The sequence below is a fragment of the Coregonus clupeaformis genome, chromosome 21, assembly GCF_020615455.1.
Source record: "Coregonus clupeaformis isolate EN_2021a chromosome 21, ASM2061545v1, whole genome shotgun sequence".
In the NCBI taxonomy this organism is placed as follows: Eukaryota; Metazoa; Chordata; class Actinopteri; order Salmoniformes; family Salmonidae; genus Coregonus; species Coregonus clupeaformis.
This window is the reverse complement of record NC_059212.1, coordinates 52,514,579-52,538,929: the sequence shown is the minus strand read 5'-3', so window position 1 is coordinate 52,538,929 and position 24,351 is coordinate 52,514,579. Positions and strand designations below refer to the sequence as shown.

Here is a 24,351-nt window from a genome sequence, read left to right as displayed (position 1 = left end):
GCTAGGGTTGGTGTAGGCCTAAGCTGTGCATTGTGGAGACAGTGGATGGAACCCAGGTCACCCACCAAACAATGATGTGATTCTAAGATCACATGACTGTAGACTTTGCATGAGCCAAAGGCACAGTGCTCTATACACCAATCATCAACACTTAAAAAGCAGTCTGGTAAAAACATTCCCATTATGTAAACAGTGCTGTAGCTGGACCTATAGAATAATGAAGGGTACGGTTTCAAATCCTGTGCAGAAAGCTAGAGAGCTAGCCACCAGGCAGCTAGTGGTTTGTGTTGAGTAGGGCCAGGGCAGGGGGCGAGTCACTGACCTGAGTTCATCTGTCTCTCCTGCTCTAAAGGCAGACGGCTCAGTGTCCGTCTGGCCTCGGCCACATACATGGAGAAGAGGGAACACCAAGCCAAACAGGCCTCAGACACCACTCCTCACACCATCATACCAACCCCAACCGTACTGGTTCATTTTTTTACATTTTAGTCATTTTTAGCAGACGCTCTTATCCAGAGGTAGTGAGTGCATTATTATTATTATTTTTTTTTTTTATACTGGCCCCCCTTGGGAATCGAACCCACAACCTTGGCGTTGCAAACGCCATGCTCTACCAACTGAGCCAAATCCCTGCCGGCCATTCCCTCCCCTACCCTGGACAACGCTGGGCCAATTGTGCGCTGCCCCATGGGTCTCCCGGTCGCGGCCGGCTACGACAGAGCCTGGATTCGAACCAGGATCTCTAGTGGCACAGCTAGCACTGCGATGCAGTGCCTTAGACCACTGCGCCACTCGGGAGACACCATCATACCAACCCCAACCGTACTGGTTCAGTTTCTTTAGCCTTTTCACACCATCATACCAACCCCAACTGTACTGGTTCAGTATCTTTACCCGTTTTATGCCATCAAGCAATCAATGCTGTTTCAGAGTTTTTGTGTCAGATTGTTTTTGCCAGCTCGATTCTAAACACTATGATGGACGTGTAACCAAACTAGCACGGTAGAGAACTTTGCTCAGCTCAGTTCAGTACTGTGAAAAGAGTATTACAGAGTACCAGTGGTGTGTGGGCCCAGCTGCCCTGGGAAGAAACACCCTCAGGACTCCCAGTCTATCTGCTTTCCAAGCACAAGAGGGGAATGGTGCAGCAACTAGTGAAACAAAAATAAAGGCCACTCTAAAATGTGCAGTTTTGTCACACAACACAATGCCACAGATATCTCAAGTTTTGCATTCTACGCCACTGCTCAGCTTCTCTGCTCTACTGAGAGGATGTGGTCCATCCAAATAAGTGTGTGCCTGGACCCGGTCCTGACATTGCAAGGCTGCGCTGAGACATTGACTTATCAACACCCCAAGTACCGCTCGGGTAATCCCAACCATAAATTATCAGCATTATCATGATAATGCAGGTCCGCAACAGGCAACCATTATTGACTCCAGTTTTATCCCACATACTCGCTCGAGGTATAGGCCCAATGGTACAGTTCTAGACAATCTAGTATCTATACCAATTCAAGCTAGCCCTATGGCAGTGTCACCAACTTTCTCCTGAGTCAAGATCACTTTTGAAGTGAAAAGGCAAGAGATCTACCACTCAGAATGTTATTTAAAAAAATATATAATTAACCTAATAAAAATAGTTCTGTAGGAATTAGGTTTGTGCAGCAGGCCTAATACATTATCACTGCATATTGGCTATATGCCTGGCCTGCCAATATTGTTCTTCTCAGCCCATATTATATTTCAAAACATTCAAAAATTCAGAGTTGGATGACCGTTCAAAACAATTTTTCCTAGTTCCTAGTTGTCTTGAACGCACTGAAGTCAGAAGTCTGAGATTTCCGAGTTCCCAGTTGTTTTGAACACGTCATTGGTCTCAGCGGAGGGAGGGAGAGAGCAGCAGAGGGTCCACCACTCACGGTCCCTGCGCTCTCCTTCCTTTCATCCGGTGAGACTGACGGGAGAGTGGGACAGTCTTCCACCTGATGGCGAAACTCAAGTTGCACCGCTTCCACATATGCCTCACGCACAAATTCATGTTGTTCCTATGACCAGAGAAAGTTAAATATTACTCGATATTAAAATAGACACGACGAGCTGCTAATAACAAAACACAGGATTATCGCTACACTTGGCTACTCATTCATTGCAGATGCAGCGTGAGTGGAAGTAGAGAGAAGTTTTATGTTTTGTAATAGTGATAATAACAGTGTTGACAGTGCTGAACTCATTCAAAAACAGCAGCTCTTTGCTGTATTCTTTGACAGTCACTCTCTGGTCATGGTTTTATAAAAGTTAAGAAATATCACGTAGGCTGGTATCAAACTTCGCTGTGGCCGGTGAAGCTATAGGCTCTGTGATTGGAGCGACCCGATTGGCCAGCGCAGTAGGCGCACTCAATTTAGGCACAGAAGTCCCAGTCCACCAGGTAGGCGGAGTTTGTATTTTCAGAAAAATGAAAATGGTTCAAAATGGATACACTTTGCCTACCCCGGTGCACAGGGCTTCTGACTTAAGTACACCTATCGCCAACAGCACAAAACAAAAAACAAAATTTAAAAAAGGGAACGCAAGCCTTTATCGCTGGCTTTTCTACAGAAATGTTTGGTGATCGACTAGGAATGCCTTGAAGATCGACCCGTCGTTCGCGATCGACCAGTTGGTGACCACTGCTCTATGGTATTTTCAAACAAGGGGTTACCAACTGAGCATAGTATGCTTGTATTAGAGTTTGAAACGAAATGCAGCATTGGACTGATTAATGTAAATGCCAGAAGTTTGATCTCAAACATGGATTTTATTATAACTGTGGCCTCTCAAACCAATGTCACCATTTGTACAAAGGAAAACGTAAATGTTTCTGTATTTGTATTTATTATGGATGCCCATGCAGCTACTCTTCCTGGGGTCCAGCAAAATTAAAAGGCAGTTATACAATTTTAAACACATTACAATAAATTCACAGATTTCACAACACTCTGTATGCCCTCAAGCCCCTACTCCACTACCACATATCTACAATACAAAATCTGTGTACGTGTGTGTATAGTGCGTATGTTATCGTGTGTGTATGCATGTGTCTGTGCCTATGTTTGTGTTGCATCACAGTTCCCGCTGTTCCATAAGGTTTATTTTTATCCATTTTTTAAATCTAATTTTACTTACTTGATGTGGAATAGAGTTCCATGTAGTCATGGCTCTATGTAGTACTGTGCGCCTCCCATAGTCTGTTCTGGACTTAGGGACTGTGAAGAGACCTCTTGTGGAATGTCTTGTGGGGTATGCATGGGTGTCCGAGCTGTGCACCAGTAGTTCAAAAAGACAGCTCGGTGCATTCAACATGTCAATACCTCTCATAAATACAAGTAGTGATGAAGTCAACCTCTCCTCCACTTTGAGTCAGGAGAGATTGACATGCATATTATTAATGTTAGCTCTATGTGTACATCCAATGTCATTTAAGGTGCTCCAAAGCTTTTTCCTATCATTCTTTATATTATTTATCTTTGTTTCATAGTGTAGTTTCTTCTTCTTTTTATTCAGTTTAGTCACATGATTTCTCAATTTGCAATACGCTTGCATCAATCCACAGGGATTGAACAGTTTTTACAGTCATTTTCTTAAATGGGTGCATGCTTATTAGTAACTGGAATAAGCAATTTCATAAATGTGTCAAGTGCAGTGTCTGGTTGCTCCTCATTACACACCACGGACCAACAAATATTATTTACATCAACAACATAGGAATCACTATGTTTTCCTAGATATGGCTACCATATTGTGATCGCTACATCCGATGGATCTGAATGCTGCTTTCAAGCTAATTTCTGCAGCATTAGTAAAGATGTGATCAATACATGTTGATGATTTCATTCCTGTGCTGTTTGTAACTACTCTGGTAGGTTGACTGATAATCTGAACCAGGTTGCAGGCACTGGTTACAATTTGAAGCTTTTATTGAGTGGGCAGGTTGATGAAAGCCAGTCAATATTTAAATCACACCTCTATTGATATCACATAAACTACCAGTTAAAAGATTTGGACACACCTACATTGTAGAATAACCGTGAAGACATCAAAACTATGAAATAACACATATGGAATCATGTAGTAACCAAAAGTGTTAAACAAATCCAAATATATTTTATATTTGAGATTCTTCAAATAGCCACCCTTTGCCTTGATGACAGCTTTGCACACTCTTGGCATTCTCCCAGCCAGCTTCACCTGGAATGCTTTTCCAACAGTCTTGAAGGAGTTCCTACATATGCTGAGCACTTGTTGGCAGCTTTTCCTTCACTCTGCCGTCCGACTCATCCCAAACCATCTCAATTGGGTTGAGGTCGGGAGATTGTGGAGGCCAGGTCATCTGATGCAGCACTCATCACGCTCCTTCTTGGTAAAATAGCCCTTACACAGCCTGGAGGTGTGTTGGGTCATTGTCTTGTTGAAAAACAAATGATAGTCCCACTAAGCCCAAACCAGATGGGATGGAGTATCACTGCAGAATGCTGTGGTAGCCATGCTGGTTAAGTGTGCCTTGAATTCTAAATAAAATCACAGACAGTGTCACCAGCAAAGCACCATCACACCTCCTCCTCCATGCTTTACGGTGGGAACAACACATGCGGAGATCATCCGTTCACCCACACCGTGTCCCATAAAAGAAACAGCGGTTAGAACCAAAATTCTCCAATTTGAAAACCTCCAGACCAAAGGACACATTTCCACCGGTCTAATGTCCATTGCTCGTGTTTCCTGGCCCAAGCAGGTCTCTTCTTCTTATTGGTGTCCTTGTAGTGGTTTCTTTGCAGCAATTCGACCATTAAGGCCTGATTCACACAGTCCCCTCTGAACAGTTGATGTTGAGATGTGTCTGTTACTTGAACTCTGTGAAGCATTCAGGCTGCAATTTCTGAGGCTGGTAACTCTAATGAACTTATCCTCTGCGGCAGAGGTAACTCTGGGTCTTCCATTCCTGTGGCGGTCCTCATGAGAGCCAGTTTCATCATAGCACTTGATGGTTTTTGCGACTGCACTTGAAGAAACTTTCAAAGTTCTTGAAATGTTCCGTATTGACTGACCTTCATGTCTTAAACTGCCGTTTCTCTTTGCTTTAACTGTAAGTCGCTCTGGATAAGAGCGTCTGCTAAATGACTAAAATGTAAATGTAATGTAATGCTTATTTGAGCTGTTCTGGCCATAATATGGACTTGGTCTTTTACCAAATCTTCTGTATACCCCCCACCTTGTCACAACACAACACAACTGATTGGCTCAAACGCATTAAGGAGGAAATAAATTCCACAAATTAACTTTTAAAAAGGCACACCTGTTACTTGAAATGCATTCCATGTGACTACCTCATGAAGCTGGCTGAGAGCATGCCAAGAGTGTGCAAAGCTGTCTTCAAAGCAAAGGGTGGCTATTTGATGAATCTCAAATGTAAAATATATTTTGATTTGTTTAACACTTTTTTGGTTACTACATGATTCCATATGTGTTATTTCATAGTTTAGATTTCTTCACTATTATTCTACAATGTAAAACATATTAAAAATAAAGAAAAACCCTTGAATGAGTAGGTGTGTCCAAACTTTTGACTGGTAGTGTATGTTAGAGCAGGGTGAGCTGCACACAGGACTTCCTACTAGGGCACACCACCTCAGTGCTAACAGTATAAATCTTGTTCATAGGCACATGATTACTGCATACAATAGCTGTAGGATCAGCAGAGGCATTCAGGGCAGTTAGAGGGACATAAATTAGGTTACTTACATTGTCTACTAACGCCCCTGGTATAATGTACATTTGCTGAAGCATTATGACAACTCAGTGTCACAATGGTAGGGATTAACTGAGCTGGGCTTGGGTCATTGATAAGTAATTGTCTCAACGCAGCCTTATAATGCTGTGAAAGGTTCCAGGATCCCAAACGATTTGGGTGGATCTCATCCTCCTTATAAAACGTGTTTTGTTTACAACAGGTATCAAAATTGTCAACAAAAGTTACACCCATTGAGTTGCAATAATCACGTAGCCAGTTGTGAAGAGAAAGAATCCTGATAAAGCATTCAATGCCACGATTCAGAGAGGGCACAGGGCCAGATATGATAGGTATTTTATTAGTGTCTAGCAGAGAGTCAATCAGCGCTTTAAAATCCAGTTTCAACTGTTCAGAGCTGCCCTTCATAATGTCATTCAAACCCACATGGACTACGATATAATAGATTTCCATGTCCTGACGTAGTACATTCAGGAGCAGCTTAGTAATGTCATTTACTCAAGCTCCGGGATAGGACATTGTTTTTGCACCAGGAACAGTCACATTTCTTACCATGGAGCTGCCCAAAATCACAGCTGGCGAGGTCAAAGTGGAGGTAAAAGTTTAGAATTTGTTACAAATTCATTAAAAGATTTGAGCTGAAATGTATTGGGTCAATAAGAATTCAAACCCTTTGTTATGGCAAGCCTAAATAAGTTCAGGAGTAAACATTTGCTTAACAAGTCACATAATAAGTTGCATGGACTCACTCGGTGTGCAATTAATAGTGTTTAACATTACTTTTAAACGACTACCTCATCTCTGTACCCCACACATACAATTATCTGTAAGGTCACGCAGTCAAGCAGTGAATTTAAACCACAAAGACCAGGGAGGTTTTCCAATGCCTTGCAAAGAAGGGCACCTATTGGTAGATGGGTAAAACAAAACAAAAAAAAACAGACATTGAATATCCCTCTAAGAATGGTGAAGTTATTAATTACACTCTGGATGGTGTATCAATACACCCAGTCACTACAAAGTTACAGGCGTCTGTCCTAACTCAGTTGCCGGAGAGGAAGGAAACCGCTCAAGGATTTCACCATGAGGCCAATGGTGACTTTAAAACAGTTACAGAGTTGAATGGCTGTGATAGGAGAAAACTGAGGATGGAGTTACTCCACAATATTAACCTAAATGACAGAGTGAAAAGGAGGAAACATGTACAGAATACAAATATTCCAAAATGCATCCTGTTTGCAACAAGGCACTAAAGTAAAACTACAAAAAATGTGGCAAAGAAATGAACTTTATGTCCTCAATACAAAGTGTTATGTTTGGGGCAAATACAACACATCACTGAGAACCACTCTTCATATTTTCAAGTATGGTAGTGGCTGCATCATGTTATGGGTATGCTTTTCATCGGCAAGGACTAGGGAGTTTTTTTTAGGATAAAAAGAAACGGACCAGAGCTAAGCACAGGCAAAATCCTAGAGGAAAACCTTGTTCAGTCTGCTTTCTAGCAGACACTGGGAGACAAATTCACCTTCAAGCAAGACAATAACCTAAAACACAAATATACACTGGAGTTGCTTACCAAGACGACATTGGCCTAGTTACAGTTTTGACTTAAAATCAGCTTGAAACTCTATAGCAAGACTTGAAAATGGTTGTCTAGCGATGATCAACAGCCAACTTGACAGAGCTTGAATAATTTTTTGAAGAATGTGCAAATGTTTTACAATCCAGGTGTGCAAAGCTCTTAGAGACTTACCTAGAAAGAGTCAGATGTAAATCACTGCCAAAGGTAATGATAACATGTATTGACTCATGGGTGTGAAAACTTATGTAAATTAAATATTTCTGTGTTTCGTTCTCAATAAATTAGCTAAAAAACATGTTTTCACTGTCATTGAGGTGTATTGTGTATATAGGTGAGAAAAAACATATTTAATCCATTTTGAATTCAGACTGTAACAACAAAATGTATATGCACTGTATATAAGGAATTGGCAACTGGTTCTCATTTTGAGAAATAAGCATCTTCTTATCCAGGTAGGCCACTGATTTCAACATCTAAACAAAGTGAACAGGCTGTGTTGTTCAAACAGTTGGAGATGTACAGGAGGGTGTATTCATAACAGTTCAACCTTGTTAGAATGCAAATAGATCCAAGTTGGCTAAACTTTAAAAGCTGCAATATAACTTTTTGGGGCAACCCGACCAAATTCACATAGAAATGGAGTTATAGATCAGTCATTCTCATTGAAAGCAAGTCTAAGAAGCGGTATATCTGTTCTATGTGCGCTATTTCTATGCTTTCCGTTTTTAAAGTTAATTTTTACGTCTTCTTTCTTTCGGTTTTGTACACTAGCTTCAAACATCTGAAAATACAATATTTTTGGTTAAGGAAAATATATTTCACAGTGGTTTAGATTGTACAATGATTCTCTACACGATACTTGCTTGTTTTTTCACAAACTAAAATTAGGCAAACCATTATAATGTTGGCAAACAGGAAATGGCGGAGCCAGATCAGTGATTATTGCAAAAAAGCAGGTTGAACTATTTTTATAAAATAATTGAATTATTAGTGGGTCTTATGGTTGAAGGCTTATATTTAGCCTAGGTATAATTCATTCAATTATTCTTGACTGTTTGAAATGCAGTGTATTGACCTTTAATTGTGCAACAAAGCTTAGAGATTTATTAGTATTCTTTAAAAAAAAAATGTAATCAAGATATCGTGAATCGCCCATATATAAAAATACATTATCGAGATTATATTTAGGCCATGGTCCCCAGGGACTGCAACGCAGAAGAAAAATCAGCCTGTCCAGAGAAGCACGAGACTGAACTTCACTCAACTTTCTAGAGTTTTCCAGTTAGTTAACACTATACAACACTTCCATTTACTGTCGGAATTGCGATCGAAGCAACGCAATTTGTCTATTTGTCAATAACAGCTGTTGCGCGACGTCTAATATTAAAGTAGTCTCGAGGTATTGCTCGACTGAGTACATCATAATAAGCTTTAGACCACACTATCTACCAAGAGAGTTCTCATCTACATTTTTCATAGCCGTCTATTTACCACCACAAACCGACGCTGGCACTAAGACCGCACTTAACGAGCTGTATAAGGCCATAAGCAAACAAGAAAATGCTAATCCAGAAGCGGCACTCCTAGTGGCCGGGGACTTTAATGTAGGCACATTTAAAATCAGTTTTACCTCATTTCTCACCAGCATGTCACGTGTAACCAGAAAATAAAAACTCTAGACCACCTTTACTCCACACAAAGCTCTCCCTCGCCCTCCATTTGGCTGGCAAATCTGACCATAATTCTATCCTCCTGATTCCTGCTTACAAGCAAAAATTAAAGCAGGAAGTACCAGTGACTCGCTCAATACGGAAGTGGTCAGATGACGCGGATGCTACGCTACAGGACTGTTTTGCTAGCACAGACTGCAATATGTTCCGGGATTCATCCAATGGCATTGAGGAGTATACAACCTCAGTCACCGGCTTCATCAATAAGGGCATCGACAACGTCGTCCCCACAGTGACCGTACGTACATATCCCAACCAGAAGCCATGGATTACAGGCAACATCCGCACCGAGCTAAAGGCTAGAGCTGCCGCTTTCAAGGAGCGGGACACTAATCCGGACGCTTATAAGAAATCCCGCTATGCCCACAGACGAACCATCAAACAGGCAAAGCATCAATACACGACTAAGATTGAATCCTACTACACCGGCTCTGAAGCTCGTCGGATGTGGCAGGGCTTGCAAACTATTATGGACTACAAAGGGAAACCCAGCCAAAAGCTGCCCAGTGACGCAAGCCTACCAGACGGACTAAATGCCTTTTATGCTCGCTTCGAGGCAAGCAACACTGAAGCATGCATGAGAGCACCAGCTGTTCCGGACAACAGTGTGATCACGCTCTCCGTAGCCAATGTGAGCAAGACCTTTAAACAGGTCAACATTCACAAGGCCGCGGGGCCAGACGGATTACCAGGACTTGTACTCAGAGCATGCGCGGACCAACTGGCAAGTGTCTTCACTAACATTTTCAACCTCTCTCTGACCGAGTCTGTAATACCTACATGTTTCAAGCAGACCACCATAGTCCCTGTGCCCAAGAAAGCGAAGGTAACCTGCCTAAATTACTATCACCCCATAGCACTCACGTCAGTAGCCATGGCTCACATCAACACCATCATCCCGGAAACGCTAGACCCACTCCAATTCGCATAACACCCCAACAGATGACGCAATCTCAAATCGCACTCCACACTACCCTTTCCCACCTGGACAAAAGTAACACATATGTGAAAAAGCTGTTCATTGACTACAGCTCAGCGTTCAACACCATAGTGCCCTCAAAGCCCATCACTAAGCTAAGGACCCTGGGATTAACACCTCCCTCTGCAACTGGATCCTGGACTCCTGACGGGTCGCCCCCAGGTGGTAAGGGTAGGCAACAACATCTGCCATGCTGATCCTCAACACGGGGACCCTCAGGGGTGAGTGCTTATTCCCCTCCTGTACTCCCTGTTCATTTACATTACATTTACGTCATTTAGCAGACGCTCTTATCCAGAGAAACTTACAAATTGGTGCATTCACCTTATGATAGCCAGTGGGACAACCACTTTACAATTTGTTTTGTTTTATATTTTTCTAATTTTTTTTATGTTTTATTTTTAGAGTATATTTTACATTTTAAATTGTTTTATAAATATATATATTTTTTTGTTGTTGTAATTTTTAAATCGTTTTTTATGTATACATATAGAGTGGGGAGAACAAGTATTTGATACACTGCCGATTTTGCAGGTTCTCCTACTTACAAAGCATGTAGAGGTCTGTAATTTGTATAATAGGTACACTTCAACTGTGAGAGACGGAAAAAAAAAAAATCCAGAAAATCACATTGTATGATTTTTAAGTAATTAATTTGCATTTTATTGCATGACATAAGTATTTGATCACCTACCAACCAGTAAGAATTCCGTCTCTCACAGACCTGTTAGTTTTTCTTTAAGAAGCCCTCCTGTTCTCCATTCATTACCTGTATTAACTGCACCTGTTTGAACTCGTTACCTGTATAAAAGACACCTGTCAACACAATCAAACAGACTCCAACCTCTCCACAATGGCAAAGACCAGAGAGCTGTGTAAGGACATCAGGGATAAAATTGTAGACCTGCACAAGGCTGGGATGGGCTACAGGACAATAGGCAAGCAGCTTGGTGAGAAGGCAACAACTGTTGGCGCAATTATTAGAAAATGGAAGAAGTTCAAGATGACGGTCAATCACCCTCGGTCTGGGGCTCCATGCAAGATCTCACCTCGTGGGGCATCAATGATCATGAGGAAGGTGAGGGATCAGCCCAGAACTACACGGCAGGACCTGGTCAATGACCTGAAGAGAGCTGGGACCACAGTCTCAATGAAAACCATTAGTAACACACTACGCCGTCATGGATTAAAATCCTGCAGCGCACGCAAGGTCCCCCTGCTCAAGCCAGCGCATGTCCAGGCCCGTCTGGACAACACCAAGAACACCATCCCAACCGTGCAACATGGAGGTGGAAACATTCTTTGGGGATGCTTTTCTGCAAAGGGGACAGGACGACTGCACCGTATTGAGGGGAGAATGGATGGGGCCATGTATCGCGAGATCTTGGCCAACAACCTCCTTCCCTCAGTAAGAGCATTGAAGATGGATCGTGGCTGGGTCTTCCAACATGACAATGACCCGAAACACACAGCCAGGGCAACTAAGGAGTGGCTCCGTAAGAAGCATCTCAAGGTCCTGGAGTGGCCTAGCCAGTCTCCAGACCTGAACCCAATAGAACATCTTTGGAGGGAGCTGAAAGTCTGTATTGCCCAACGACAGTCCCGAAACCTGAAGGATCTGGAGAAGGTCTGTATGGAGGAGTGGGCCAAAATCCCTGCTGCAGTGTGTGCAAACCTGGTCAAGACCTACAGGAAACGTGTGATCTCTGTAATTGCAAACAAAGGTTTCTGTACCAAATATTAAGTTCTGCTTTTCTGATGTATCAAATACTTATGTCATGTAATAAAATGCAAATTAATTACTTAAAAATCATACAATGTGATTTTCTGGATTTTTTGTGTTCAATGTTCAAATATTACGTGAAGCATTTTCTCCATTGTTTTTTATGGGAGGCCAATCTGGTAGGTCTACATAATGATCAAATAGCCACAGTAGCCTACTTGGCCACTGTTAAAACTGTAAATTAAAGCAGGTAGAGCCTCAGTGTTCACAGTAAACACGCGCCGGAAATTTCACAAGGTTCAAGTTTGCGCTCAGCAGACCTGAAATTTGCTCAGTCCCAAAAAATATTAGAGGGAACATTGACGGACAGGACACAATGAGTTTGTTAAACCTGTAACATTCATCTCTACGTGGATGTACAGTTATTTACTCCTGTGTCCCCTCAGTACAGCGGGCCATCCATGACCTTCAGCAGGGTTTTGACTCAATTCAAAAATTGCTTACTGATCTTAAACTAGTGCTAAATGCTAATAAAACCAAGTTTGCTGTTCTCTAGGTCTCATAATATTGATCCTGAGGACCTGCGTATTTGCACATTGAAGGAAGCCCAAATTGATAAGCTCTCTTAAAACACACATTGAAAAACAGAAATTATGAGAATTAAGATTGGTTTCTTTTATAGAACTCAGCTGGTAGAGCACGGCGCTTGTAACGCCAAGGTAGTGGGTTCGATCCCCGGGACCACCCATACACAAAAATGTATGCACGCATGACTGTAAGTCGCTTTGGATAAAAGTGTCTGCTAAATGGCATATTATTATTATTATTAAATCCTGCCTACTTTGGAAAGTAGAAGGAAGACTGTTCAAGCAATGCTTCTCCCAGTACTTGATTATGGTGATATAATCTAGATGCATGCGGCAGCCTCTGTTTTAAAACCTTTCAATTTCCGACTATCACTCAGCACTGTGTTCTCTCACCGGGGACAATTTTCGTACACATCACTGCATTTTGTATAGTTCTGTTGGCTGGGAGTCTCTGACTACCAGAAGGGCCTAGCATTGGCTACTTTTTGTATATAAAGCAGTTCTTCAGAAACTCCCCCTCTACCTATAATATTATAATATGCCATTTAGCAGACACTTTTATCCAAAGCGACTTACAGTCATGCGTGCATACATTTTTGTGTATGGGTGGTCCCGGGGATCGAACCCACTACCTTGGCGTTACAAGCGCAATGCTCTACCAGCTGAGCTACAGAGGAGCTCAGCTCACGTATTAATTGGAGATCCAGCCATTTTCAGACACGCTCTCTGGACTGGCTGGTTCTGGAGGTCCCGCGGGTCTACATTGACCTGGGGGAAAATGCTTTCAGTTTATATGCCCCCAGCTCATGGAATAGCCTTCAGGCCACCTTGAAATTAAACTCACTGGTCTCCATCGGACAGTTTAGATCGAGTTTAAGGGAGGTGATATGTGAGTTGTTTTGAATAATCTTGTTGTATTTATTGTATTGATATTATCTTACATTATGAGTATTACATTGTGTATGTTCATGTTCACATGGCTCGCTTGTAAATGAGAAGCTGGTGTCAATGGTGACCCCACCCTGTACACAAAAAAAGTTAAATAAAATGTTAACCATCTAAGATGGTGCCAAATAAATTATCTCCAGCTCAGGGCTCCAGCTATGCATGTGGTTTGCTAACTTGCTAGTTAATTGGCTAGCTTGCAAGATCAATATTCTTGATTACAGCATAGACAATCAATCTGCGGCCTAAATTAGTTGTGTGACCCAAAAACATTTATGTTCGGAAAGAAATAGTGCACCCTGTAATATCGTATACCTCGGTATGGTACAGGAACGGTATGAAAATCTGCATAGCGCCCAACCCTACCAGTTAGTCTCTGATAGTGCTGTGGCAGTCATGAAATGTTGTCAGCTGGTTATTGTCATGCAAATGCGTTTACCCATTCCCATTGACCATTTGAAAAAGTTGCAAAAAAAGCTTGCGCTCTGTTTCTTGCCTCAGGCTGCACATCCTGTTCATTATATTTTCACCCATCAGACTATTCTAAATTTAATCTTTAGTCATATGTAAAATTTGTTTCGATTTAGAATGGACCATTATCCCCCCCCCATCTCTGCACACTCAAGAAAGTAAGGAAGGAGAGAGAGGAAGAGATGGAAACGCAGTGGTGAGATATCCTGTAGCTAAAAAGGTAATGTGTCAGCCTATTAATTAAGAAAATATAAAAAATGACCTATTACTAGGCTATTCAAAATCAAATACAAAATTCACTATAATTGTAGGCTAACTCCGTAAGGTGGCCTGCACAATCAATGAACCAACAGCATCGCCTAGGGCTATACGTTCTCTCCCAGACTCATGGATAGAAAGTGTGGGGCGTAGCATGAGGTAACCAGTCCATCCAGTATGCAACATCTTAAATGCTTTGAATACAATCATGTTTACCACTCAGTTTCAACCTGTTGTTGAATTTATTTTTTCAAAATTGATCATCATCATGAGGTCAATTTATTTTGCCTAATGGTGAGTTTTAAAAGCATGATACTAATTTGATAAATGTTTTATGTTTCAATTGCATTTGCATTGATGTCAGAGTGGTTAGAGGGATAATAGAGCGCTGAGTACCAGGCCATTAGCGACCTGACAGTCTTTAGCAAATTGGGTATTACCAACGCATGTCCAGAGTGCATAAAAGGAGATTACCGTGACTCAGAGGTCACGTGGAATTTGACTGCGGTCATGACTCCCGGTGTGGCGGTAATACGGTCACCACAACAACCCTAGTCTGTGAAACGATCTAGTGGAGAGAAACTGTTGAATCCAATCAGGCATGAGGACTTGACAACACTAATTAATTAAATTCATAACAGGCCTACCAACTGATCGGTATGGCATTGTTGCTTGATACATTCAGCCCAAGTAAAAACAGAGAAATCCTGCACTAGGCTAGGCCTAATTAATTCAATAGACTATGCCTATATGCCAATACGGCTCATTGAAAGTAGGCCTAGCTCAATAGCCAGAGCCATCTGTAGCCTATAGCCTTAATATGGCTCTAGTGTCTAGTCTAGCCTACCCGCCTCGTTTTCAAACCTTGCTATGGGCACAGCCAAACAACGTAAGTGATGGATTCGACCGCCGCTTTATTTCCCTATGGCAGTGCACAGAGCCAAATTTGCCGCAGGAAATTAATTGAACGTGTCAATTTATAGAGCCTAAAAGTAAAGTAAACAAGTATAATTGTAATGATAAACTATAGGCTACATAGCCTAACTACAAAAAGTTTGTGAGCATCCATTCTAGAGGAAAGTTTATTTATCGTTCTATAGTCCTACACCTGTCGATCAACGCATCCTTGCCTACTGCACGCTGCATATTAATAAGGTGTGTATTGTCAGTGACAACTGCAAATAATAGGCTACTTCAATGTACAATTCAACAACAAACGCCGTTTAGCCTGCGTATCTTTTACAGTTTGTCAACATTTTGCTACACCCGCAATAACATCTGTAAAAAATGTGTATGTGACCAATAAAATTGGATTTGATTTGAACATTGCCTTGTTGCTCAAGTGGTTTGCGCCATTTTTCAAATAGTTGTCAATTCCTTTGGGTCTTCTTTCTCATTCTGCTCATCTGTCCTGTGCAACTATTTGCAATGCATCAGTGCAACAATGTTATCACAACCGGCCAAAAGCGATCATACCAACGCACTCTTGACAGTTAATTTGACCTATGCTGTAGCCCTCTTTTACATTCAGCAATTAGCAAGCCTGTTTCTTTCCCCGAATAGGCTCTTAGGCATAGTTTTTCCTGGGATTTCACGAGAAGAGGAATGGCCTATAGCGGAGAGGCTTGTAGCCTATAGCGGAGAGGCTTGTAGCCTATAGCGCACGGGAACAGCTGGGAGAGAGGCTAGTGCTGTGTAACCGAAATAACAAGCTACATTTTAGGCCATTCATTAGCTAAATATTAAGGCTATATTCTAAAGACTTACCTGTCAAAGGAAAATGTTTTACCAGATTATGAAATGGCAGAGCTGTGCGTTCCTACAGGCTGCGCTCTGTGGTCATGCGCACACACAAAGCTCCACTATTGATTAGGCCTAGGCCGACGTTTTTAGACAATACAATTATTCTACCTGGGCTACAATAACAGTGCAATGAGGGATTTATTATTGTTATCAAGTGAGTACACAATTAGTGTCTACAGGCTGTAAACTGCAGTGATGTAGGCTAAATTGAATAACCTCTCAAACTTCCTGTTTTGTTTCATGCCAAAAGAACTGCATAGCCTACAGCCTAGGCATGATTATGCAACCATTTGGATCAGTTTGGGTCTATTCTCGACAGTTTAGAAGGTCCAGAAAGGTACATTAGCAGGCCACTCATATGGTGTATTTTGTCAGGATGTAGCCTATCAGTGTTAAGATAGGCCTACTATAGGAAAATAGGGGCTTCTTCTTTCCAACTTCCTGGCCGTCCTTAACTGTAGCGTGTAGCCTATTTCACATTGAGCAAGCAAGAGCAAGCGTGCATCTCTCCTCCAATAGGTTATTAGTAAATCAAATAAGTCTAAATAAGTGTCCAACAAGGTTTTGTAGTCTGGCTTTTCCTGGGACTCCACAAGATTGAAGAGGAATAGCAGAGGCAGCGGAGAGGCCAGGTGTGTAATTGCGCAACAGAACAATGAAGACAGACAGGCTGGAGATGTAGCCTATAGCCTAAGTTAGAAGTGTATGCATATTAGCCCATAATTCATAAGCTTAATGTTAGGCTTAATACTGCAGTGAATATATCCAGTCCATTTACACAACAAAATAAAAACAACGTATCAGATAAAGAAATCATAGGTAGGCTGACCTACACTGTGTTCGCTCCCAGTACCCGGCACGCAGCTCGAAAATATACCCTATTCATTCTGTTTTTTACCTGGGCTACAACATAATGTAATGAATAATGTTATTGTTTTCAAGTGAGTACAAAACTCTAGTGTAGGCTGTAAACTGCAGTGAATAGCCTGTCATTTCAATAACCGCTCAAAAGCCTGGCGTTTTGAATGCATATTAATTTCGAAGCCTGCCTGATTGGGTATTTTCTTGGCAATTTAGCGTACAAGATCCAGGCACATTCTTCCGTGTTTTAAAAGCGTTCGAAAATTAGGGGGATAGCACCCCCCCCCCCACCCACCCACCCCGGAACTCATTCTGGCTTTAAACTTACTCTTGAAAGTTGTAATAGTAGAATGCACAAGGTGCAATTTTGAAATTGGGTAGCGCATCATCAGTTCCTCTTGTCATGTTAGTCATTGCATACCTACCTGAGCTATTTAAAACTTGTCAGAAATGTCCAGATCAACTAGCACGTCAGCTAACGTTTTTTTCCTGTTTTTTTTTAGCCCATAGATATTGTAATTTCTCCCATTCAATTATCACATGAATACACATTAGACATGGCAAAACGTATAGAATTGCAAGAAAATGTGCTTTAAACCTGCAAAATGTTCTCCACCAACAAGAAGGATGTGAACAGTTTGTGTCATGAACAGTGCTTGTGCCCATAGAAATAGACATGGCACGTGCGCAGGGGGGGGGCACAGGATAATAATATAATAATAATATGCCATTTAGCAGACGCTTTTATCCAAAGTGACTTACAGTCATGTGCGCATACATTTTTACGTATGGGTGGTCCCAGAGATCGAACCCACTACCCTGGCGTTACAAGCGCCATGCTCTACCAATTGAGCTACAGAGGACCATTGGGATGTTCCCCAATGCTGGAAGGGGGGCCCTGAGTGAAAACTTCAGGAACTCCTGGGCTATAGTATGCTTCACTTCACACACTCAAGAAAATCAAACCTCCACCAATCATATATGACAGTCTTGGGAAAATAGCAAAAGAAAATGGAGAGGAGGCCTGCACTGCAGCATTCTCCTAACCCACTGCATTTTTCCAGATTTCTGCTGATGCAGAAGGCAGGGGAACATGTCTCCATCCCTAAGATTATTAAATAAAATAACAAAAAGCAGTCTATTAATGAAAAGGACATTTATAATTGCATGACTAGGACTACACCAAAAGAAAATCTGATTTAAAAAAAAATCAACAGTGGTTAGTAACATGTCAATTATTTCAATTAAACGGAAGGGGAGAAAAATCCACAGTCAGACAACCTCTTTGCAGACATTTCAGCTGGAGTTAAAGTTTCCATGGGCGACTCAACCATATCTTCCTTCTCTAAAATGCCAACACTGGGCACTGTGGACACTGTGGGCAAGGCCAGGCGGAGCAGCCTTACTTCTCATTTCCCTTTCCCAAATATGAGCAATACAGATGGTCAGTTCACCATGCAAAATTACAATTCCCTGCATACAGTGTCAAGGGGATGTAGGCCAGAACTCTGCCTGCCAATGAACAGGGCCCATCAGAGAGCTGAGTCAGATTGTCCTCAATGCCAGAAAAAATAAAGAGGTACTAACAGCACATAATATCTACAGACAGGAAATCCCACTTACCTAGAAAGACCGCATATCTAACAAGCGTTGTGGATAAATGGCAATGACAGTGAACCCAGGCATGGCGAACCGGGGCATTCCATTTCCTTATGAGGGCCCCAGTGAGAGACGTACTGGCTGTCAAAGGCTTTCAAGTCAAAATATAATTGAGTTATTCCAACAGAGAGTGTTTTAGTAATGACTGAGCCCTGGATTCAAAAGGCAAAGTAAACTCAGCCATGGCTGCCTGCCTTACCTTTCCTTAGAAGGACTCCTGACCTCACCCCAGAGATAACCAAGCAAGCCTAAACCGACTAATTAAACATTGACCTGAGACTCCTAGAGTTGCAGCTCAATTCAGACGAGCTCTGCTGACTGGCTGGCTCTACTGAAGAACACAGATAGCACAGCCAGGGCAGGCAGGGGGAGATTCATTGGTTAGTGAGATAAAAAGAACAATGGTAAAGAGGAAAAGATTAAAGGGATTTTTTTTTTTTTTTTTAACAGGAGGCAGTGATGTTAAAGGAAATAAATCAAGGAAGGAGAAGAGGTTGGGTTGGGTTGCCCATTTATTATAGGGCCTGGGACTGGATAATTTTAGTCTGCATTCCTGCACATGATCAGTCAGATCAGGGGGAATGTTATGTGCTGCAATGAATAGCTGGGCCTATTGTTGTTCCAATAGGCAGGCGAATAGCTGAGGAGTGCAGTTTAGAGTTTACAACTGACAGTCAAAGCACTGGCCTGGACCATTCTGACAAAGCTGTGCACAGATGTAATGCTGACTCAACTTACCACCAATACGTCCATATTTCTCATCCCCGGCATGCCGTTCATCATTGGGGGCTAAGATAGACGTTAACACCACAGCTATGCATTAAGCAAGTAGCAAGATACATGAGGAACTTTAGCACCTGAATTATCAGTGCAGGGAGGGGGCACTGATAGTAAACCACCTATAGCCTAAACGTGCTTGATTTCCATTGCAGGACCACCGCCTGTAAACGTATCTAAGATTCACGAGACATTTTGCAACCTAAATGTGTGATCCACCCATGCAAAGTACATTTCATACACTCTTAGTCTTGGCTCAAGGAAGAGGCCAAACATACGCCTAGGCTAGGGAGCCCAATGTGCCAAGTGTCAAAGAAACAACAAAGACTGTGCTATGCCAGGAAGTCTTTCCATCTCAAACAAAGGGCCATACCAGGCAACTTCTAACAGATTCATCCAGCCATCATCCCATTCTGCCAGCCGGTGAATTGGATTTACTAAAAATGTGATCAAACCCAAGGAGACTACGAACTAGCAATTATGATTGAAATAGGCTTCTAATCAAGGATTTCCTGGACATGACAATTTTTCTAAACTAAAGCCTATGTGAACTATCAAAATCCCTATTGAAGAGCAAACATAGCTAACTACATAGACAATAGCAGCCCCCTTTAATGTCAGTGAGCTTTCCCTTCACAATGCCAGGAATTCTGGTTGTGCAGAAAGGCTCTCAGGAGCAGGAGCCTGCCTGGAGCTGAGCGATGCAGGGCGGGCAGCGTTAGAGATAAGGCCCTCTCTCTTGCTCTCTTAGGGAGAAGATAAGATTGACAGGGCTGGAACACAGCGTCTGAGTGAAAGGCCACCCATGAGTGGAGGATGCAGGCCAAATGTCACAGTCAAAACAACAAACAGACTTCAATAGGCAAAAGCATAACTTATTTTGGCCAAGGCAGTGGCAAACTAGCCTGGGTGCTAGTCTTTTTCTGCGCTCTTAGCAACATTTGGCATGGCAGTTCCATAAGGAGTTGGCAAGAGAGCAGAAAGAGACTGGCACCCTGGACCCCACCCAGGCTAGTGGCAAACCAACGCAACACAAAGTCAAATCAGAGATACAACAACCATATTAGCCTAAGTAAAATGGTTGCATTGTGCATTTTGATGGAACCGACTATCCAGAGCATAGCAGCCAAACATGTTGGAAACTGCTTTATGAGTTAAATGTCCCGATTCAAAGCAAGGCTCTTTCGGAAACACAAGTCTACGGTCGACATAACTTTGGTTTTATGGGTATCGAGAGAACACACCCATCTAGCTACCTCAGAGCAGAGGCTGGGCAAGCAGCTCTGACTCTTTCCAGGCGCAGGCCGCACGTACATAATTGCTTTGGGACACACAGGGGACTCCAGGCCAGTCAAAGACAAGAGGTTATTTGATTAGCATGGAATTTTATTAAGCTGTGGGTGGAGTAGCATGGTGGTGGAGAGGAGGCTGAAGCAAAGGCTTCCATTCATTGATCAGAAGGAGATTGCAGCTAGGAGGAAAAGAGGAACAACACCCTTGTGTGTAGCTGCCCTTGGCCTGCGCTGCGGAACAGTCCCCACAGCCTTTTGCCATTAAAAGTCAGAGCAGAGCCAGAGCGTGTGCATTAGGTGAGTTTAATTGCTTTGCCTTTCTCTATGGCAGACAGGCAGGGAGATCAGGGAGACTAAACAATTGATCGTATTTAAGAGTCAGAGTTATTTTTATATGTAACTAGCAGTGAACTAAGGTAGGTATGGGTGGGTAGGGCTACAGGAAAACCTTCCTCCCAGTGAGTGGATGATTTGAATGCTCCCTTTATCATCAGTGAATGAGGCACCCTTTCCAGTGTAAGGGAAATTCAATCATGCTTTGTCTCACAGTCACTATCATCTTTCCCACAATTAATACCCTCAGACAGAGGACAGGGGCCCGTATTGGCATAAGAGGCCTACATATATTGCATTTCTATGGCTGGCAAAATAAGCATGTGATTCCCTGTCTGTCTGATTGATAGTAGGCCTAATACCTGCTACCCAGCTATTGGTGAGAGAAGCTTCCTTTAATTCTTGTCAAACATTTTTTGCATCATTCTAAGAGGTTCATACCCGTCAGCATAACATTGCTGTTGCTGAGGACAACTACAGGAAATTCAGGCTAGTACTTTCCATTGAGTTACAATAGATACTACACCACATGGATTCTTGACCCATCGGAGGACTCAGGAAGCAGACAGTGTATGTCTCCTCAAAACCCAATTCATCCAAGAGGCTAGTTAAAGTGTAACCACACATGCGGCCTACTTATCTAATCCTCTCATATGATAGTGTTGCCTAAAGCTGTCACTGTCAGTCCAATACACAGAAGCTGCTAATGATGTGGATCAAAGACATCCAGGCTTCACTAGGACGCTCTAAATGATAGAGCCAAAGGCTGTGTTCCAATATACACACTTGTATGCCACTTAGAATGAAGCAATGTATTGGGCATGCATTTTAAGTGTTATGGACATTCATAGGAACATAGCCAGACACAGAACAGGCCCCTGACTGACACTCACTCAAGGAGGCTAGTCAGACTACATCACCTATGGGGGGACAAACCTCAACAACAGTTGTTTTAAAATTTGCATCATTGATACAGTAGAGCCTGTGGGTGTATTTCTCTGAGGTTTAGCACGTGGCAGTCTGATAGGAGTCAGTGATGAGTAGTGAGTGAGACAGGAAATCGTCAGAGCTGGCAGACCAGAGCAGGTGAACTGATGCAGATGGGACAGCAGGTTAAAACAGAGCTGATGCATACTGTAGCTTACACTTCAGAGGATGTATAAAAATATATACTTTTCATGTATACTCTACAAAGAGTGTCCTCTAGTAATGCCCATTATACAACACAAAGGAGGCCATCAAGCAGGCAGCCCCGAACACTGTCTCATTTGTTCCACTGTCTGCCCTTTAATCTTCAAATGGAAAATTAATTAATGAACAAATGTATATCAGTGACGTGTTTCACTGCATGTTGCACTTAGGTTTACGACTTCACCTTGAGACATGCATTTCCTTTTCTGGTTCTATGCACTATGATTGACTAGCCCAAGTCACCATGGACACGGTTGGACTGACTGTCTGTATCTTCATGGAAACAATTACCTTAGCCAACGTTACACTGTATATTTCTGTCTTACTATTTGGTTGTAAAATACCCTCAGGGTCAAACAGGACAATAGCAACATCAACAGTGTTGATGATTTGGAAAATGGCTGTAGTGAAATTTGTCGATTGTAATTATACCAAGAATGAGACATTAAACTTGATGTTGATGAATAGTTATTCAGCCATGCTCTGGCTAGCAGATGTCCTAGCTAACTAGAGTAACGTTATATGACTTATCATGCCTGTTTTGAATGCCACTTGTTCAGCTTGCTAGCCAGTTAAGTAACGTTAGCTAACTAACTAACGTTACCTACTAATTAAGTAGCTAGCTAAATCTTCAAGATGTCGACTGGCTACCAAATATAGCCTATATAACATACAGCTAGCAATTCGTATAACTAGTTAACGTTAATAACAATATATCAGGTAGTTAGCTAATTGATTAGTTAGATTAAATAGTTAGCTGATTTAAACAAGCCACTAATTTAGTTAGCATGCGATTGTTAGTTAGTTAACTAGCATTAGCTTGCTAACGTTAGCCAACTTTAGCTAGCAAGCCAAGTTCATAGTCAGGCTAGCTAACAGTAACTTACCAAAAGGCAATCCGTGTTTATTTCCGACTTCGGGTCCTTCAACATGGCATCGATTTTCTCAAAACGAGCCTCCAAACTTTCTCCAGCAGACATTTTTGCAGTCAAGTAACGTAAAGTTCCACGCCGGTGTTATAATAAAAATTAGTTAATCTCGCTATAGGGCTAGTGTTAGCTAGCCTAATGTTCTTTCCTTTGCGTGAACTCAGTCAGTGTTTAGTTAGCTAGCTACAGTTCTGTAGAACCCGCAGTTTCAATCAAAGAAACGTGTCTCTTCTCGGGTTTTCACAGACGATGAAACGTTTGATATTCAAAAGCCACATTTTAAGAGAAAAATGTTTCCCCAGTTCAGGTTTGGCAGACAACTTCAACAATTCAAAACAATATAAATGCGTCGGCGACCACAGGATGCCGCAGCGGAGTTATGCAGGATTTTAAAAGATACATCCAAAGAGTAAAAAATAAACAGTTAAAAAAAATCCGCAGATAGGTTGCAAACTAGCCACATTACTCCAGGCCTGTCCATCAGTGCCAGACCCTTGCAAAAAAAAAAAAAAGTCCATTGAGTCTGACAGCTGCAAAGTAGAAATGTCACACAAAAAAACTTTGCTATCCTTCTATATTTTGATCAGTTTAAAACACGGTCTTGTTAAAATATTTAATTATTGTCCTTTCGTAGTAAGCCTCACATTGTCATCGGCACTTGATGTTGACCGATAGACGGAAATCGTGCTGGTTCTACATATATATAATTCGACTATTGATATGTTCTTTTTCGAAAAATAGACTATGCCCGATTTTCTCCCACTGCCTGACCAACATGTCCGCCTTCCTGTTCAAACACCGGAGAAGCAACTTTGAAACTTCAAGCACTGCGCATGAGCCCCACTGGAAGCGCGTTCAAGGAGTTCAGGCAGGCTGGGTTGTTGAGCACGCGATCATGATATGACAAAGGTCGCGTCCACTGCTTTCTGGGGATTTCCACATAACACGATAATTCGGATAGCCACTCTAGCTTCGCCCTTACTGGGTGTTAGCAAGCTAGCAAGTAGGCTATTTAGTGCTTGGTATCAACAGCCAATCCAGTAGGGTCTGGAAGCTATAGTGAGCTCCCTCGCCCATGCCTGAATCACCCAACGGTCCCCCTGCCCACTTCACTTCCCTCCATTGAAAATGAATGGGCCTCTATAGTTTCAGCGCCCCCCATCACGTTATGTGGAAATGCACTGCTACAGTACGTTTTAACCAAATACTTTTATAACTAAACCAAGATAGACCACAGCCCGTCGTTTCAAATGAGTCATAGTGGGCGGAACAAGCAAGGAAGTGGGCAGAGCCAAGCACGAGCTAGCGAGATCCTAGTAGCACGTTCTAGCATCATTTGCATATTTCCGTTAGGGAAGGCCTACTCTGTGAAGTGCATGTGTGCAATAACTCAATTTGCCTTTGCACTCCTTCTAAACAATGCCATTTTTTAAAACTTTG

At 42.2% G+C, this 24,351-nt stretch overlaps 1 protein-coding gene across 3 annotated transcripts in view; it reads right to left on the bottom strand.

Moving 5' to 3' along the window:
* The window catches only part of LOC121535371 (rho-associated protein kinase 1), a 68,696-nt gene extending 44,759 nt beyond the window's left edge, over nucleotides 1–23,937 (bottom strand). For 2 of the 3 annotated variants that reach the window (XM_041842388.2, XM_041842387.2), the window contains exon 1: nucleotides 22,870–23,932. In XM_041842388.2, the coding sequence (XP_041698322.1) occupies nucleotides 22,870–22,962 (93 nt within the window). In that variant the 5' untranslated portion in view covers nucleotides 22,963–23,932. Of the gene's footprint in view, nucleotides 1–22,869 lie in introns of all 3 variants that reach the window. The other variant, XR_005994734.2, reaches the window with a different exon arrangement.
* Nucleotides 23,938–24,351: the final 414 nt, after the last annotated feature.